We start from the raw sequence: 18,603 nt of genomic DNA, 5'->3' as shown, positions 1-18,603 counted from the left end.
AATCGACAATAATCGGCTTGAGATAACAGTGAAAGTTGCGACATAAACGCCCTATACCATGGGATATCTATTTATGCTATTATTTCTCTATGGTAGTAGTGAATTACTATAATTATAATTTGAAGAAATATGTTTATTGTTATTTATTTGGATTACATGTAACATTTTAACACACCATATACGTATAAATTGCTTGTATCTGTACGGTACCTATACAATAGACAGAAATTTGTTTGAACTGCCAAGAGAATGATTCTTCTTTTTTGCAAAAACTGAGAAAATATGCAACCCACAGTATACTATCAAAAAGATTGGAATAATCATAATTCATAATACAATAGTTTTAGTGTCTTATTATGTATTTTATGAATTTGTGATTTATAAAACTTAATATATGTTGAATTCTGTATGCTGACAATGCAGAAATTCTTTAAATGTTGTAAATAATATTGTAAACGGATGAAAATGCAAATATATAATTTGAATTTGAATTTCAAAGACGAAAGTATAAGAATGTAGGACACTTTGACTATATTATCTTCATTATTCATTTTTGGTTTCCTTTCTCAGCAAATTCGAAGTTTTCCAATTGCTCTCTAGGTCCATACTGAACAAATATTCGACAAACATGTTTGTTGAAACAGTTTGGGCAGATTTTATTATGTTTGCTCGTGGCCAGTGTGGACGAATCACCAAACAAAATATTGAGTGGGGAGAGCAGGTTTTATGTTCCTCAGCAAAAACTGAAAATGTTTGGACAGTAATTATTTTTTGTTTGACAAACAATGATTGACCAATTTTTTAAAAATGTTTGTCCCTGATCCCTTCAACAAACATGTTTGCCGAACATGTATGTCAAACATTTGTTTAGTGTGGACACGGCTTAATAATTGAAAACATTTGAAGATTGAATTCAAATATTATGATTGAAAAAACAAAAAACAAAACTATATGGCTATGAAATTAGTATATTGTGCTACAAGCACAGAAAGTTAGTGTTCACAGTATGAGGATAGTTTCGGGAATATGTTATCTGAATACCGTAAACACCTTCCTGAGAGAGTCGCGTACAATATTTTTCACCACACTACAGGTATAGCTGATTAGGCAGTTTCGTGAGTCTCATGTGCGTTAGCGTTCCAACACCCGATGTTGTCAAGTAGAGTTGTCATCTAGCTTGGCTTGGGTGATGATTTTTAAATCAAAAGAGACAATAAATAGATGCATTGCATCATATCATTATCATCATCAGATGCATTGCATCAATATCTATCCGAAAATCCGATACATTAGCTCCCAATTCTAAAGACCATTTCTCTTTCACCTTTCTTAGTTCCATGTTAGCGGCCAGAGAGGGTACTCTTTCCAGCCTTTGCCGGAAAGAAACCTGTTTCTTACGTCAGACGAGAGTCGTCTGCAAACAATGTCTTTCAGATCTACATAGGGACTGGAAAACAGCTGCTTTCTGTGCAGTGTGGCGAAATGAATATTTCCAGCACTAATAATAAAAACAACTGAATTAAGAACAAAAAAAGTCATAAATAATCTTGACACATTATAGGCCTACTAATAATAATTAATATTGAACTAAACTGTATGGTGTACAGATATGATTCTTATTCACAGTAATATCATAAATCTTATATCTAGATTTTAATTGGATTTGAATTTCATAATTCTATTTTTTAGCCTAATAATAATTGGAATCAGCCACAATCATTTTAGAGAAAAGAATTATAAAGGAATCTTCCATCGATTCTTCAATATCCCTTCTGTCTTTTGTCTGTGTTCATATTCAATTTTTATTGGAAATATCAATCTAGATAGGCAATCTAGTCAGGCATGTCACGAATAACACTGTTTCCCATTACTGTCCATTTCTGCCCTCACTGTCCATTACTGTCCATTCTTCCTGCCTTTTTCTTTTTTCACTTTTTCGTCAATATCCAAGTACTTTCTGGAAATCAAAGTTGCGTAGTCTTTGAAGCCATTTGGAGTCATGGTAACAATCTGAGAAAAAAAATCCTTTTCAGTTGCTGCAAAGCAAACTCAATAAAATTTCAATATTATATTTGAAAACCTCTTTGAATGATTCATATAATTTTTTTAGAAGTATGACCCGGTTGCACAAAAGCTGGATAATTTTAATCGTGATTATATTTCACGAGAACCAATCGCCTCAGAGAACCAATCGCCTTGATGAGACGGATTTTCTGAGTAGTTCTCGAGGAATTAATACCGATTAAAATTTAACCGGATTTTGTGCAACCGGCACTATGTTTGCCATCTCTTTGTACTCTTTTGGACCATCTTTAAGGACTAAGCCATACAAAGCGTTTTTCAGGCGTTTTCAGATGAAGCTCTCCCAATCTCCAGCATCCGAATCAGCCAATCGGTGAGCTTTCTGCCCTGCCGACTCGTCTGGAAACGCCTGAAAACTACTTTGTGTAGCTTGACCCTAATCTGCCCCTCATTCTCTCTTGGGTATCCTCCCGCAAAAATGGATAGTTATATATGTTTTCAAGCCTTGACGGGAGCTTCAGGCTATATAGATATACAAAACAATAGGTACTATCATATTACAAGATTAGTTCAGATTGCAATTTTTTTCATCAATAAGAAATAAGTTTTTATATATTAGTGAATAATTCATATAATTTATTATTCATAATCTGACATATAATATCTTATGGGGCCAATCTCCCCCGTATATTTATGTATATAGCCTATTATATTTTGAAAACTCTACCATGAATGTTTTCATTGGGAGAGTTCACAAGATAGTTGGTACTTGCCCAGGAAACTTTGCCTCTATTGCCCAACTCTACTAATGAAAACCATCAGGCTTTAGGCTGACTACTAACATAACGTGATAGCATGCTACACATAGTAGTTTTTCAGGAAACAGCCCTGAAAGAATTTTTTCTTGTCGGGCTTATATATGTTTTTTGGGGCCCTGAATTTGAATCCGAAATTTGCTGGCACGCCAGAAAGACGGCTTCACCCCCAAAAACCATCAAGTTTTGGGACTTTTTTCAATATTTTCCCATTCTATTTCGAAAACCTCGGGGTTTTCGAAAAAAATCATTCCATACAAGATTAAAGACAATAAAATTGAGTTGTCATACAAGATTCTACGAATTATGGTTTTTGAGCTACCTGATTTTCAAAAAAGGGGTATTTTTGAAAATTCTGGAAACTCACTACTTTCACTTCAACTTAGGTACCACAACTTGGAGCGATGATGAAAAATCACATATCACGTGAAAGTAAAATTAATTCTGAATAATATTCCTCAGAAAATTTTGAAATTTAGTATAGATGGTAGGGGAGTACTAGCGAAAATAGAAAACAGTTACTCGACCAAGTAAGTAGAGTAGAGTTGGAATGCCAGCTACTCGACCACTAACTCTACTTGTGAAAATCAGACTTTACTCATCTTGTCTTTTTTCCTTAAGGGGTACTTTTGAATATAAATGAAAATAAAAATCTGAGTACAATTTCAAATTATTTTGTCACGACATTTTTCGGCTACTAATGCCATTATCAAGTGATTGGAAAATAATTTTCATGATAATGTCATTAGTAGCCGAAACATGTCGTGACGAAGTAATTCGAAAAAGGGTACTCAGATTTAAATTTTTTGACCGAACGTAGTGAGGTCTATGTTTTAACTCGGATTTTCTTTTGGCTGTCTATATGTAACGCGATTACGGCCAAACAAGTTGATAGAATTCGATGAGATTTGGCAGGAATATTCCTTTTTCAACTGCTGCGCGTCCATGTATACACAAGGTCTTTGAAATTTTGCATTTTAATGATAATGGAAAGAAAAGGGATTCCTCCATACTCTAATATCACTATAATATATCATCTACTTTGAAGATAGGACTAATCATACTATAGAATTATTCATAATCAATCAGCTGACAAGTGGATTATTCATTGCATGCATTACACAGATGTCTGGCCATGTCCATTTCTATAATGTAGGGTTTCAATATTTTCTATGATGCGTGCCCATCAGTATCAATATTCTCACATTTGAAAAACAAATTTAATAGGTGATTGAAAAAAAATGATTAAATTAACTGAATAATGTTAAAGAAATTATGATATATTCTTGATTGAAAAAAAAAAATACTTGAGAAATATTTTTATCAGATGGAAAGATTATCACGGAACTGGATAAATTATCATATGGGATACAAATTCAAACGTGAACTGAGTTAATTGACATAAGTGAGTTTTTGATTTTGGAGAAAACAAATAGGCTAACAGTTTTCAAGAGTAAATTATGATTCAACTGTGAATCGTGAATCATCTAGAACAGGTGACATCAGATACTTGTGGATGAGAAAACTGCGTGAGGTCTTATGTTCACAGAACTACTAGTATTTATATTTTAACTCACCTTGTAGACATTGCTGTCGAGTTGCATGCCTCTTGCCATGTAATTGGGCAGGTTGGTTTGGGGGAGGGTATCAAGGAAGAGTTTGGGGTGGCGACGGATGCCCGCTTGATAGAAAGGGTACCTACTTGGAGGCCATTGGGTCAGCGGCGATGAGGGCGGGTCCTGAATCTTCTTCATACATGGGCATTTCGAGCGGGGGCGACGTGGCAAACATCGTTGGTTGGTTCTCGTTCAGCGGCTTATCCTAGAAAAAATGAAAATTATTAACTTAATTCTTCAACAAACATGGGACAAGTAACAATTCAAGATGGCGGCTAAAATGGCAAAAATGTTGTCAAAAACAGGATTTTTCTCGAAATTGGCTCCAACGATTTTAATCAAATTTATACCCAAATAGCTATATCAATATAAGCTCTATAAGCTCGATAAGCTCTATCAATTAACTGCCACAAGTCTCATATCTGTAAAAATTTCAGAAGTTTCGCCCAACTATGCAAAGTTTGATTTTAGATTCCCAATTATCAGGCTTCAGATACAATTTAAACAAAAAATGTCAAGGGGAAAAGATTGAGCATGAAAATCTCTACAATTATAATGTTCAGTAATATTTCCACCTGAAATTGAAAATAATTTCGAAGTTCAAGAAAAGATTATCCAATTTGCAAACTGTTGGCAAGTGTTGATTCTATTAATTAAATCATTCACTATGGAGTGATAGCAGACCTCGTGTGTCTCTAGCGTTATTGTCCTGTCACAAGCTGGCTCAGATCTTTGAATATTAGACTTGAGATGCGCGTGAACACTATCAGGTGATCAATTTTCATAACGGCAAGGAAAGTTGTGTGAGTGCGCCACACCAGATTTTTCTATTTATAAATAAAAAAAATTACAAAGCTGATATAGCTCTATCTTTTTCTAGCTCTGCAATGTTGCCGGATCTTTTTACAACAATTTAGAATATAATGACTAACAAAATATTGAATCTCAATTATGGAAATGATAAATGAAAATGAGGTTTGTAAAATGATAGTCAGCAAGGATAGCAAAACCAAAGTTGATCAAATACTGTCATTATTACGTGGACCTCACTATATGTGGGATTGCTCTTATTAATTCAGAGTCCTCCACTGCCATTAGACCTCAATATAGGAGAGGAAACCCCGCTACGGGCGCTTCTCCCCCCACCGATACGTTCTCATAGCAAATATCCATATTTACTTACTTACTTTACTTTATCCGGCTCTACAGTCCTGGGTGGACTTTTGCCTCCTCAACATATCGCCTCCATTCGTCTCTATCCTGAGCACTCCGTCGCCAGTTAGCCACGCCCAGCACACGGAGGTCTCCAATCACGTCGTTCAGCCATCTTGTCCGTGGTCGACCTCTCTTTCTCGTCCCAAGCATTCTTTCTTCCAGGAGTCTTGATGGTACCCTCCCGTCACTCATTCTGGCTAAATGTCCAAGCAATTCAATCCTTCTGGTCTTTATGAAACGCACCATATTTCCTGCTCCAATGGCCTGGTCTATCTCAATATTGAATCTGGCTCTCCACACTCCTCCGTCACATATTGGTCCCCAGATTCTTCTGTACATTTTTCTTTCAAATGACCTTGATGCGTTTTCATCTTTGTTCAAGATAGTCCATGTTTCGGCCCCATAGGTTACAACTGGTCTCACTAGCGTCATGAACATTTTCACCTTTGTTTTTCTGGATATGAGCCTGCTTTAAAATATTTTTTGATTGGCAAAGTATGCTCTGTTGCCCATCATTATCCGATTGTGTATTTCTTGACTGGTCTTATTGTCTGCTGTCAGGGTTACCCCAAGGTATTTGAACTCTCTGACGCCTTCTATAACACAGTCATCGGCTATTTCCAGATTACATACTTGCCTTCTTGCTTGATTTGCAGACATTCTCATATATTTAGTTTTATTTATGTTAACTTCAAGACCCACCTCTCTTGCCTCTTCCCTCATTTTGCTAAACATTTCTTTGAGGCTATTTTGATTTCTTGATACTAGGACAACATCATCTGCATAAGCTAATACTTGGTTTGTTCTGTTGATTATAGTTCCGCTTGTGCCGAGTTTCTGGAGCACCATCTCTAGAACCAAATTGAATAGTGTTGCAGAGAGAGCATCGCTTTGTCTAACACCAGTAGTAACACTGAACATTCGGCTAGTTTTGTTACCTATCTCAACTTGAGCGGTTGTGCTGGACATTGTTAGCTTTATGAGACTAATCAATTTTCTCGGTTTTCCATTTGCAAGTAATACTCTCATCATTCTCTCTCTCCTGATGCTATCGAATGCCTGGCGGGAATCAACAAAAAGCAGATGTAGATCTGTATCATACCGGTACTCAAAACATTTTTCCATCATCTGCTTCATGGTAAATATTTGATCGATTGTACTTCTTCCTTGTCTGAAACCACATTGATGCTCCCCCATTATTTCTTCCACATACACACCTAGACGCTTCAAAAGCCATGCAGAGAAAATCTTATATGAAGTACTTAGCAGTGTTATTCCCCTGAAGTTGTTGCATACCATAAATATCCATATTTGGTAAAATAAATATTTTTATTGCAAGTTAATCAGTTAATAGTTAATCAGTTAAAGTTCAGTTTCAGTTTTTTAGGTCTTTGCCACAGACTATAGACCGGGGAATTTTCAAATCTTAATTCAATTGCCAAATATTAATAATCTGACGCACCATTAAAGTTGAAAAGTATGTTCCTCGGTGTATTCAGAGACTGTATATAGTATGGCCTTACAATCAAATATTTTGTTTATTAAACGAAAAAAAAAACAAACTAAATGCTTTAAATCACCCTAAAGACTTCTGTTCCTTCAAATATTGACCACAGGGTAAACAGCTAGGTGGAAATTTGATGAGCGCTACTATTCAAAAATTATTTGTCAGCCCGGGAATCGAATTTCCATCTAGCTGTTTACCATGTGGTCAATATTTGCAGTAGCAGAAGTCTTCGGGGTGATTCACAGCATTCAGATCGGATTTTTGTTTTATAATAATCATCAATACATTTGGATGATTGCAATGTCTCAGTAATTTCCAAATATTCTTGTTAATCAGTTAAGCCGATTTCTTCCTTTAAAAAAATCACACAACAAGTTAAATATCTATATTATAGAATTACAGATTTCAAATATTTCAATTGAATTGAATTGAATTGAACAGAATAAGTTACATATCTGTATTATAAAATTACAGCAATGTTACACATAATCACTGTAACTTATTATCTACTGTGCAACGCTTCTACCTGGCAGTATTAATACTGTATCTGTGGAACTATATTTTAAGAAATTTGTAAGAAAATCGTATTTATCTTACTGTATGTTTCCGATGCTTAGCAAAGCACTCAGGAGCAGCAAGCAACTGTTAAAAATGATTAGTACTGTATTAGAAAAATTAAAATAACACATTATGTATGAAAATAAGAAAATAGAAACATGATAAAAGCACTTGATTCAAATGGGCTACTTTTTAAATAAAAAAAAACCATATAAAAAGTCTTGAAGCACTCTTTATTTTGTTAAACTATTTTAAAGTTTTTAAAAAAAATAAAGAGTGCTTCAAGATTTCTTATACTGTTTTTATTAAAATCATGATTTATAAGTCCCAAATTCAAATGTCATCATATAGGCCTATATATTCATAGGATAGACCTATGTATTCAGGGCTACTAATTTTTTTTCTAAAATAACATCATATATATAGTACCCTTTTTTGAAAAGTTTTGATATAAAATAACAGATTTAAAACACAAATTATATTATGTATAGTTTATTATATAAATAAGTGTATGAAGTATATAAAGTTAGTGTCTTATGTATTTTATGATTTTCTTATTTATATAATTGAATATATTTTGAAATGTATATTCTGACAATGCATAGAAATTCTCTACATGCTGTAATTAATATTGTAAACGAATAAAAATGCAAATAAATAATTTGAATTTGATGTATTATTTATTATGTTATTTTATATTAAAACTTTTCAAAAAGTCTACTATGATGTTATATTTTATAAATAAAAGATTACCTGAATACATAAATTTTAACAAATTTAAATTGAATGCTCCAATTTTTTGTTGAAGAATAAATTGATCCAAATATATTTCTGATACTTAACAGTGATTTCTATGTATTATTTTTAATTAGGCTATTAAATTTAGAGTTTTTGTTTGTTAATAATTATTCATTAAGAATTATATTTTCCATTAGAATGTAATGAATTTTGTTGAAAATTAGTAAAAACATCACTTTAATATTGATGAATGGGTCCCTCTAAAAACGTTGCAACTGAAAAATTCCACAATGTGAAACCTCAGTGTAAAGACGTTGGTGTAATGGTCCCTTGCCTAGTGGTGGCATCTGTGGTTGATGGTACGCACTATTTCATTCATGTACTAGCTGGCCCGGCGAACTTCGTACCGCCAAATAGTTGATGCATCTCATGACAAACTTCAGCTGGATGCACACCTTAGGAGGCGCGATGCGGCATTTTGCATCCAGGTGCTTCTTGCTTATATTGGTTTGAATGGAAGAACTCACACACACTAAATCGGACATGGCGTGGAACGGTGTGATAAGGCAATCTCCATAAGATCAACACTTTGTATCACCAAGGCGCGCCTCCTCAGGTGTGCTTAGTCTTAGCTTAATCTGTTGCACTATATTTTTATGAAAATTATCCAACAATCAGTATTTTATATCTCAATATGGACTTTCTATGTGGTTAGTTAGTTGTACAGAAGTTTGTATTTCTAGATATAGTTGAATGCAGCTTGCTGGGAAATTGAATGGCATATCTCTTTGCTGCTGATTTTTCCGTGCATATTCTAAATTTACAGCATTTCGAGTTCTACGACCCAAGTTTGGACGTCGTTATTATTGCGTTATTAATGCTGCTCACCGCAGCATTATTATTGGAATTTAAATTTTGTGAATCAGTAGAAAGAAAAAAAATAGAAAAAACAGATCTACCGACGGTTGTTGGATGACGCAATGATTATAAAAGGTGATTTTTATTCCTGTGTGTGGCCAGCTCACAGATCTTCTTCCAAAAGGATTTCATATGAAATTTGAAGGACCGTAGGAAAGACTCCTGAAGTCTGATCATAAATTTGATAGGCCACAAACCTGCTTCTGAACATAACAAACACAACTAAACAAAAATCATCAAATTCGGTGCACACATAACTAGTAGTTCTGTGAACAGTAGACCTCACGCAGTATTCTCATCCACAAGTACCTGATTGAAATTATAGACCTTATGGAAATACAGCAATTATAGACTGGCTTCTCCACACATCTGTGTAATCACTTGTCAGCTGATTTATGATGAATAATTCTTTAGTCTGATTTTTACTCCAATATTGGCGTATGAAGGAGGCTCCTTTTTCCTTTTATATTATCCTTGAAATGCAAAATTTTCAAAAACCTTGTAAATACGTCGACGAGCAATTAAAAAAGCAACATACCTGTCAAATTTCATGGAAATCTATTACCGCGTTTCGCAGTAAATGAGCAACATATTATAAACATATAAACATTTAAACATTCAAACATTTAAACATTAAGAGAAATGCCAAACCGACGACTTGAATCTTAAACCTCACTTCGCTCGGTCAATAGAAGGGAAAAGGAGCCTCCCTCATAAGTCAATATTAGAGTAAAAATCAGACTATAGAATTATTCATCATAAATCAGCTGACAAGTGATTACACAGATGTGTGGAGAAGCCAGTCTATTGCTGTATTTCCATAAGGTCTATATAGCCCAGTCAATAATGGTTTTTTCGATCCGAAAATTAAATAAAAGCTGAATCTCCCACCATCGATAGAACCCTCCCAGAGGGTCAATCTCCCAAAAGTCCCAAGAAATCCTCCTGGAGCTTCCCCCCCTAGTCGCCCTCAAAGTTGAAAAATGCAGGTAATCACGGAAAATCAATTATCTCTGTAACCATTGATCGAAATAGTTCTATTATATTATGTCATTCGATTCGTTACATTATGGACTACAATATCAGATCTCTTTATTTTTTCAATAAAACGAACAGTTTTCTTGATAAAATAATATCAATTTAAAAATTTAGGGGGTTGCGATTTTATGTTTTCGTTTTCTCCGATTAACTTCGAAGCAAGTGAATTAAAAGAAAAATGAGCCCTATAATTAATGTAGCCACTTCCATTGTGAATCCATTGATGTATATTGTTACGTATTTGCGATTTGATTTGACGCTGTGGAAGGGGATTAAGAAATTCAAATTTTTCAAAAAAATTGCACTTTGGCCAAAGATATGTGTACTTTTCAAAATACAATTCTAAATGATTTATTAAAAACATAAAGCACTCTCTATTTATATGAAATATTTAACATATTTTAAAAGAACGACAGGTTTCAGCTTATTTTAGCCATTTTCAAGTTCAAAATGAATAAATAAATAAAAAAGTATTGACTAATTTATGTACATATAAGACTATCCTCCATATTATGTTTTATTTCTTGGTTTGCATAATTTTATAAAAAATGGGATTATCTTAATCGAATTAAATGATATTTATTAGTTTATTACTGTGTAGTTTTGCTGTAGTGTAGTTATGAAATCTTCTTTTACAATAATTTAATTTACTGCTTTTGCTTCCAACGTTTAAAATCTTCATATTAGCATTTATATCAATATATTTATGGTTTTCTTCTATCAAGTGCTCCAAAAGGCTGATTATTGAGTATTTTTTATTTTTTATTTTAGAGCTTGAATGTGCTCCTGGAAAAAAATGAATGAAGGGTGCTTTATTTTTTAGTAACTTTTATAAGTAGCCGATGCAAATAGAGTAATTTTGAATGGATATTCAAAATACAATACATGAATATAATGGAATACAAAATGAGTTTAATTATAAATTTTAAATTTAATAAAAAATCGATTAGTTATTCTTGATAATATATTTCTCATTGCTTTTGGCCATCATCAATAAATAATTGTTACTGGTGAAGAGTTGCAAAGCATCTTCGCAATCAACATTCAAATTGAAATAAATCATTAGTTCATTATTCCTTATGAGATTCAAATATGATTTGCTCCTCTCATCTCTCCACTTATTATTCATCACCGTAAAAAACATTTCCACAAATTCTGAAGTGGCAGGAATAGAAAGTGAATATGAAACCACTTTATACAAGATCTTGAACTCATCAGCATCACTTGCACTGAAAAAATGTAGCCAATATATAGTTAAAATCTGACAGTCTCCGCCACTCTACTATAACCTAAAATGTTTTGATTTCCTCGTACTTTATTATATAGAACTTTATTGAGCAAAATAAAGTATTTTTGCGTACTTTATCTAGCTTACAAAGTATAAAGTACAAGACCTCCAAATAAAGTACAATACTTTATTATATAGTACGGGTGGCAACCCTAGTTGCAACGTTTTTAGAGGGACCCATTCGATTAGTGAAAAATTTCATATTTCTCGATCCAAAGGTGCTATAGAACTCTCATCATGATATAGTTACGACCACGTTATAAAGGCAGTGGGAGAGATTGGCAGTTGAACAACATTGCCGATCCTCTGTCTTGTCAATGCCTTTTATGGAGGGTAATTGATACCGGTTTATTGATGTAATATTAACTGTTCATTCTCGTTTAAAATAAGAAATTATATTTTATCAAGCAAGAAATTATACTTTTCAATATTCTTATAATAAATATTGAATATTTTGTTGATTAGTTATATTTCTACATTGTTAAAAGACTATCTGGCACCAGAGCAAAGCTCTTTCTCAGAGAAAGAGATTTCGCTATCCACTTTGTTGAATGATAGACAAGGATAGCAATACAATTGCCAATCAAACACTGCCATTATAACGTGGACCTCACCATTTCTACTTTTATATAATTATGTTACTCTATGTACTGCACTCTTTGTATTATGTTTATGAGTGAAAGGACTTGCCAATGATGTTTACTTTTTTTATTTTTTATTCATTCATTTATTCACTCCTATTCTTGAGTTTATAAGCATTTGAAGATGCGTGATTTTTCTGCTCTCAGAGTTGAGGAAATATTCTATGATTCAGTGAATAACTCAAAAGAATGATGTGATAATTTTTATGTTTAGTGTTGAGTTGTGTGATTTTTATATATATTGACAGTGCCTTTACAATATTTTATACATCTGTCTTGGGCAATAAATGTAATTTGAAATTGAATTAAAAAACAGAAATCGATTACATACGTCTGACTCACCATTAGAAGTAGACACACAAAGTATTTTCCGCTCGTCATATTCAGTTGATATGGAATAACTTGGATTGAAAAAACCAACAATGAAAGTCAATCAACTTGAGAATAAAGAATTAAACTTGAAAATCGAGAAGATTTTTGAGAAGGTGTGATCGCCATCAAGTGCTATCTTCAACTGATGAGCAATAATATTTTTAGATAAAAATATCCCAAAGCATGTGAGCGAATTATCCTATCTAATTATTTTTGCATTAACGTCAATTCACAGAGTGAATAAAGTGAGACACAGGTTTTTGCTTCATCCCAATTTGAAATTCGGCCATCAAGAGGTAAATGAATCACCAATAATTATTATGGAAAGTAGGATTGACCATCTAAATGTCAGCGTATTTCTTATATATATCTAAAAAATATAATATTATATTACCCTTTTTTGAAATTAATAAAATGATAGATTGAAATTACAGATTTCAAAAAAGGGTACTATAAGTCTAATTTATAAACAAAAATTAGGAAAAGGAGAAGGAGTAGGAGAAGAAGAAGAAGAAGAAGAAGAATAATAAGAAGAAGAAGAAGAAGAAGAAGAAGAAGAAGAATGAAAAGGAGAAGTGGAAGGAGAAGAAGAGGAAAAAGAAGAGGAATAAGAAGAAGAAGCAGCAGAAGGAAAAGAAGAAGAAGAAGAACAGGAAGAAGAAGAAGAAGAAGAAGAAGAAGTAGAATAAGCAGAAGAAGAAGAAGAAGAAGAAGAAGAAGAAGAAGAAGAAGAAGAATGAAAAGGAGAAGTGGAAGGAGAAGAAGAGGAAAAAGAAGAGAAATAAGAAGAAGAAGCAGCAGAAGGAAAAGAAGAAGAAGAAGAGGAAGAAGAAGAAGAAGAAGAAGAAGAAGAAGAAGAAGAAGAATGAAAAGGAGAAGTGGAAGGAGAAGAAGAGGAAAAAGAAGAGGAATAAGAAGAAGAAGCAGCAGAAGGAAAAGAAGAAGAAGAAGAAGAAGAAGAAGAAGGAGTAGAAGAAGAAGAAGAAGAAGAAGAAGAAGAAGAAGAAGAAGAATGAAAAGGAGAAGTGAAGGAGAAGAAGAGGAAAAAGAAGAGGAATAAGAAGAAGAATAAGAAGAAGAATAAGAAGAAGAAGAAGAAGAAGAAGAAGAAAAGAAGAAGAAGAAGAAGAAGAAGAAGAAGAAAGAAGAAGAAGAAGAAGAAGAAGAAGAAGAAGAAGAAGAAGAAGAAGAAGAAGAAGAATGAAAAGGAGAAGTGGAAGGAGAAGAAGAGGAAAAAGAAGAGGAATAAGAAGAAGAAGCAGCAGAAGGAAAAGAAGAAGAAGAGGAAGAAGAAGAAGAAGAAGAAGAAGAAAAAGAAGGAGTAGAATAAGCAGCAGAAGGAGAAGAATGAAGAAGACAATCGGAATGAAATCGAGTTGCATTTTTGGGGCCCTGTTAGATAGAAATAAAAAAGCGGCATGTCTGAAATCTGGTGGGGTAAATCACAACTTTCCTTGCTCATTGAACTGCAAGCCTCATTCTTAAACGAGAATAATTTGATGGAATCACATATGACAATTGGTGGCTACATATTTAAAAATTACGATTTTACGATTCGATTTTACGATTTTTTAAGATTCAAGTCGACGGTTTGGCATTTCTCTTAATGTTAAAATGTTTATATGTTGCGCATTTACCGCGAAACGCGGTAATAGATTTTCATGAAATTTGACAGGTATGTTCCTTTTTTGATTGCGCGTCGACGTATATACACGGTTTTTGGAAATTTTGCATTTCAAGGATAATATAAAAGGAAAAAGGAGCCTCCTTCATACGCCAATATTAGAGTAGAAATGAGACTATAGAATTATTCATCATAAATCAGCTGACAAGTGATTACACAGATGTGTGGAGAAGCCAGTCTATTACTGTATTTGTGTAAGGTCTATAGTTTCAATCAATTTGAAGAGGTATGCATCTTTAAGCTGGGTTTACACCAAAGCCATTAACAAAATGGTTATAACTATCCTTATAGATTATTATTAGATTGAACGGAAGTTGACAAACACATATGTTCATCATGTGTATGATAAGTTATGTTTAATCTAATATAATTTGAATAAAGGATTGAGTTATTAACATTTTTTTCATAAATTTGGTCCAATCGCAGCTTTAAGGTCTTTGGTTTCAATATTTTGTTTTGCAGTCATGGTATTATTATGCGTGCCCATCAGTATCAATATTCTCACATTTGAAAAAACTAATTTAATAGGTGAATAGAAATAAACAAATAATCTAAATAATGCTGGAGAAATTATAATATTTTTGATTCTAAAAAATTAATTTTCATCAGATAGAAAGATCATCACGGAACTGGTTGAATTATATCATATGGAATACAAATTCAAACGTGAACTGAGTTTGTTAACATTTAAAACAGTTGACATCTGGTACTTGTGGATGAGAATACTGCGTGAGGTCTACTGTTCACAGAACTACTAGTGTAAATACAGTATCAACACCTTTATTCAAAGACATATTATCAACTGCATGCGTTTTAATATTGCCGATACAGCATTGATGAAACTATAGACGTTTATTTAGCACTTAGTCTTAAAAAACTGTTCTAGCTAAAAAATCTGGTGTGGTACACTCACACAACTTTCCTTGCTCATTGAACTGTAAGCCTCATTCTTAAACGAGAATAATTCAAGGGAAAAACATAATGACGATTGGCGGCAACATATTTGAAACTACGATCAGACTTCTGTATATGTGTATATATTATTGTTTTCAGAGTACTTTTTCCTTTGTGTAAATTGTGAAATTTGATGATTTTTTTTTAAAGTCGTCAAAACAGCTGTTCTACAGATGAAATATCTCGACTATGTGTTATTTTTATGAACTGCTCTACCTACCTACCTCATGCACGAGAAGGAGGTTACAAAGTCCATTTCTCAATGATGGGGTGGACCCCCATTAGTTTCCCAGGAAAAAGACTCATGCCAGTTGATAGAGCTGATGAATAACTATACAGGGTATGAATTTGAAAAAAATTGTTAGAGCCGGCTTTGAGAAAATTGTGAAAAAAATGGTTTTTTGGTAACTGCCATTTTTCTCAAGAATATTACGGAGCTCCTGCAATTTTCCCAGAAATGAGACTCATGTCAGTTGACAGGGCTTATAAATAGCTATCCATGGTATGAATTTGAAGAAAATCGTTAAAGCCGTTTTCGAGAACACCGTGAAAAACATGGTTTTTTAGTCATTTTCCGCCATTTTTCTCAAGAATATTACGGAGCTCCTGAAATTTTCCCAGAAATGAGACTAATGACAGTTGATAGGGCTTATAAATAGCTATCCATGGTATAAATTTGAAGAAAATCGTTAGAGCCGTTTTTGAGAAAACCGTAAAAAACATGGTTTTTTAGTCATTATCCGCCATTTTTCTCTAGAATATTACGGAGCTTCTGAAATTTTCCCAGAAATGAGACTCATACCAGTAGATAGGGCTTATAAATAGCTATCCATGGTATAAATTTGAAGAAAATCGTTAGAGCCGTTTTCGAGAAAAACATGGTTTTTTAGTAATTATTCGCCATTTTTTCCGCCATCTTTAATTGAATTTAATTGAATTTCTTCTTGTCAGATCCTCATGGTATAAGGATCTTAAGTTTAAAATTTCAAGTCAATCGGTTTTTTAGGAATGGAGTTATCGTGTTCACAGACATACACACACACATACACACACACAGACCAACACCCAAAAATCATGTTTTTGGACTCAGGGGGCCTTGAAACGTATAGAAAACTTGAAATTGGGGTACCTTAAATTTTTTTGGAAAGCAATACTTTCCTTACCTATGGTAATATGGCAAGGAAAGTAAAAATTGATAATCCATACCACGTGTATGCATTTCATTGCATCAGGAAAACGAAGGTTCAAAACTATGTTTTATCACAAAGTAGAAGGAATTTCTTTCTTCTCTGTGTTTTTTCTAAAAAGATGTTTTTGAGATAATTTCTTTGATGCAGCTGATTCACATTCACCATATTATGATACAGAGTTTGTGAAAATGAAAATATTTATTAATTATCAAAGCAATACTATTATTATATTTTTAATAAAAATATTATCATTATTATTAAAAATATTTATCAATTATCAAAACAATATTATTGAGGTCAAGTGGTATCAGGTAGAAAGCAATAGCATAGAGAAACAATAGCGTAAACTCACGCTATCGTTTCTCTATGGCAATAGGCTAATAGAAACAGATGTTCCTTTTTTAATTTCGGCCATATGATTTGATTTTTTTATTTTGTTATGAAATCGTATGTTCTATAATGAAATTTGAACATTAATTCTGAAAAATCTAGAAGGAAAATCGAAATTTGGGCTTCCAGGTGCACGAGATTGATATTTTTAAAATCTATGTGCAAAAATTTGGAGATCTGAATCATTCCTGTTTTTCTGGTATACAATCCACAAGTTGACATGTTTTGATGCGAACAAACACAACCCTACTCTCTCGTATTATTATTATTATTATTAGCCGTCAAGCTCCCAGATGGAAGACGCTGAGCAAAATTTGGTTCATTTTTTGTTTTTCTTGTTCTTTTTATCAATCCACCAGTTTTTCATTTTCAGTGAGAACTCCGCTTTCCTTGCTTCACTCCATTTTGTTCCCACTCTTGGCACAGTCATCTCTGGTTTAACTTCCCATTTTTCAACCTTTTCTCTGAAACTGTTCCTGTTGTATATTTCATCATTGTTAATGTTAGCAAGTATTAAGTCCTTCTTGACGTTTTTCATCCATGCACCTCCATTACTAAGGGTTGCTACATATGTTACTATTCTTTTTGTAAGTCTGTGATCTGGAAGCCTCATTATGTGACCATAAAATTTAAGGCGCCTTTTCCTGATGTCTGCTTCTATGTTAGAGTATTCTTCAACTTGGCTGTTTTCTGTAGTCTATAACCATCTTCGGTCTTTCTTGGTCCAAGTATTTTTCTAATTATCTTCCTTTCTTCTTTTTTCAAATTTTCAGTATCTGTTTTCTGCTAAGTGTTAGGGTCTCGCTGGCATACAACATTGTTGGCTTGATTACTGCGTTATAATGTTTGATTTTGGTATTGATAGACATACATCTCTTATTATAATATATTGCACTAGCCCTAGGCCTTTACGAGCTTTCTGTATCCTTTCATTTTGTGCATGTTTTTCTGATATAATTTCCCCAAGATATTTAAAGTATGGTACCTTCTTAACAATAATACACAATAAGTGATAATATTAAATCACAGGTATATTTGACATATATTTTCACACAGACATCCCAACATAAAATTATTAAATTAAATACATATATTCTGCACAAAGAGATGGTTTGTTTTAGAGCCAGTTTCCGAGCTCGGGATCTAGCTAATGCCCGGTTGCAGAGTCGTTACATAAAGTCAAACATAGCTATGTGAGACATAGTTTAAAATCACTCACATAAATGGTTGGTCGTTGCACAGTCGTTTGTGGAAGCCCATTTAGCTATATCTCGAATTAGCATCACACATAAGTCACACTGCAGCTCTATTCACTTTTTCCGTACATGCTTCTATCCAACCAATGTCTTGGCATCGGGCAAAGTTTCAATCGACATCACTGTGAACAGACCTAAAAGACCTCACATAAAATTGATAAACAATATGGCGACTCTTGGCTTTTGGCGAGATTTCTCACCATATTCAGCGAATTGGAGGTTATAAACAACTTAAAAAAATCTGGTGTGGCGCACTCACAAATCTTTCCTTGCCATTATGAAAATTGACCACCTGACACTAGTGTTCACGCGCATCCCAAGTCTACTATTCAAATATCTGATCCAGCTGGTGACGGGACAATAACGCTGGAGACACACAAGGTCTTTCCTTGCCGTTATGA

The 18,603-nt window shown here is 33.5% G+C and overlaps 1 protein-coding gene across 2 annotated transcripts; it reads right to left on the bottom strand.

Moving 5' to 3' along the window:
* Positions 1 to 118: 118 nt before the first annotated feature.
* LOC111054605 lies at positions 119 to 12,896 on the bottom strand. 2 transcript variants are annotated; one of them, XM_039435208.1, is made up of 4 exons: positions 12,699 to 12,893; positions 7,773 to 7,817; positions 4,415 to 4,658; positions 119 to 2,010 (listed from the first exon to the last, which is right to left on the bottom strand). In XM_039435208.1, exons 1-3 carry the CDS (start codon positions 12,735 to 12,737, stop codon positions 4,536 to 4,538), a joined length of 207 nt encoding a protein of 68 aa, XP_039291142.1. In that variant the 5' UTR covers positions 12,738 to 12,893; the 3' UTR covers positions 119 to 2,010; positions 4,415 to 4,535. The 2 variants fall into 2 exon arrangements, with proteins under 2 accessions (XP_039291142.1, XP_039291140.1); XM_039435206.1 differs by lacking the exon at positions 7,773 to 7,817 and having other exon boundaries at positions 12,699 to 12,896.
* Positions 12,897 to 18,603: the final 5,707 nt, after the last annotated feature.

Source organism: Nilaparvata lugens, chromosome 9, assembly GCF_014356525.2.
Source record: "Nilaparvata lugens isolate BPH chromosome 9, ASM1435652v1, whole genome shotgun sequence".
In the NCBI taxonomy this organism is placed as follows: domain Eukaryota; kingdom Metazoa; phylum Arthropoda; class Insecta; order Hemiptera; family Delphacidae; genus Nilaparvata; species Nilaparvata lugens.
The sequence above is the reverse complement of the archived record's forward strand: the minus strand, read 5'-3'. Positions and strand labels throughout refer to the sequence as shown.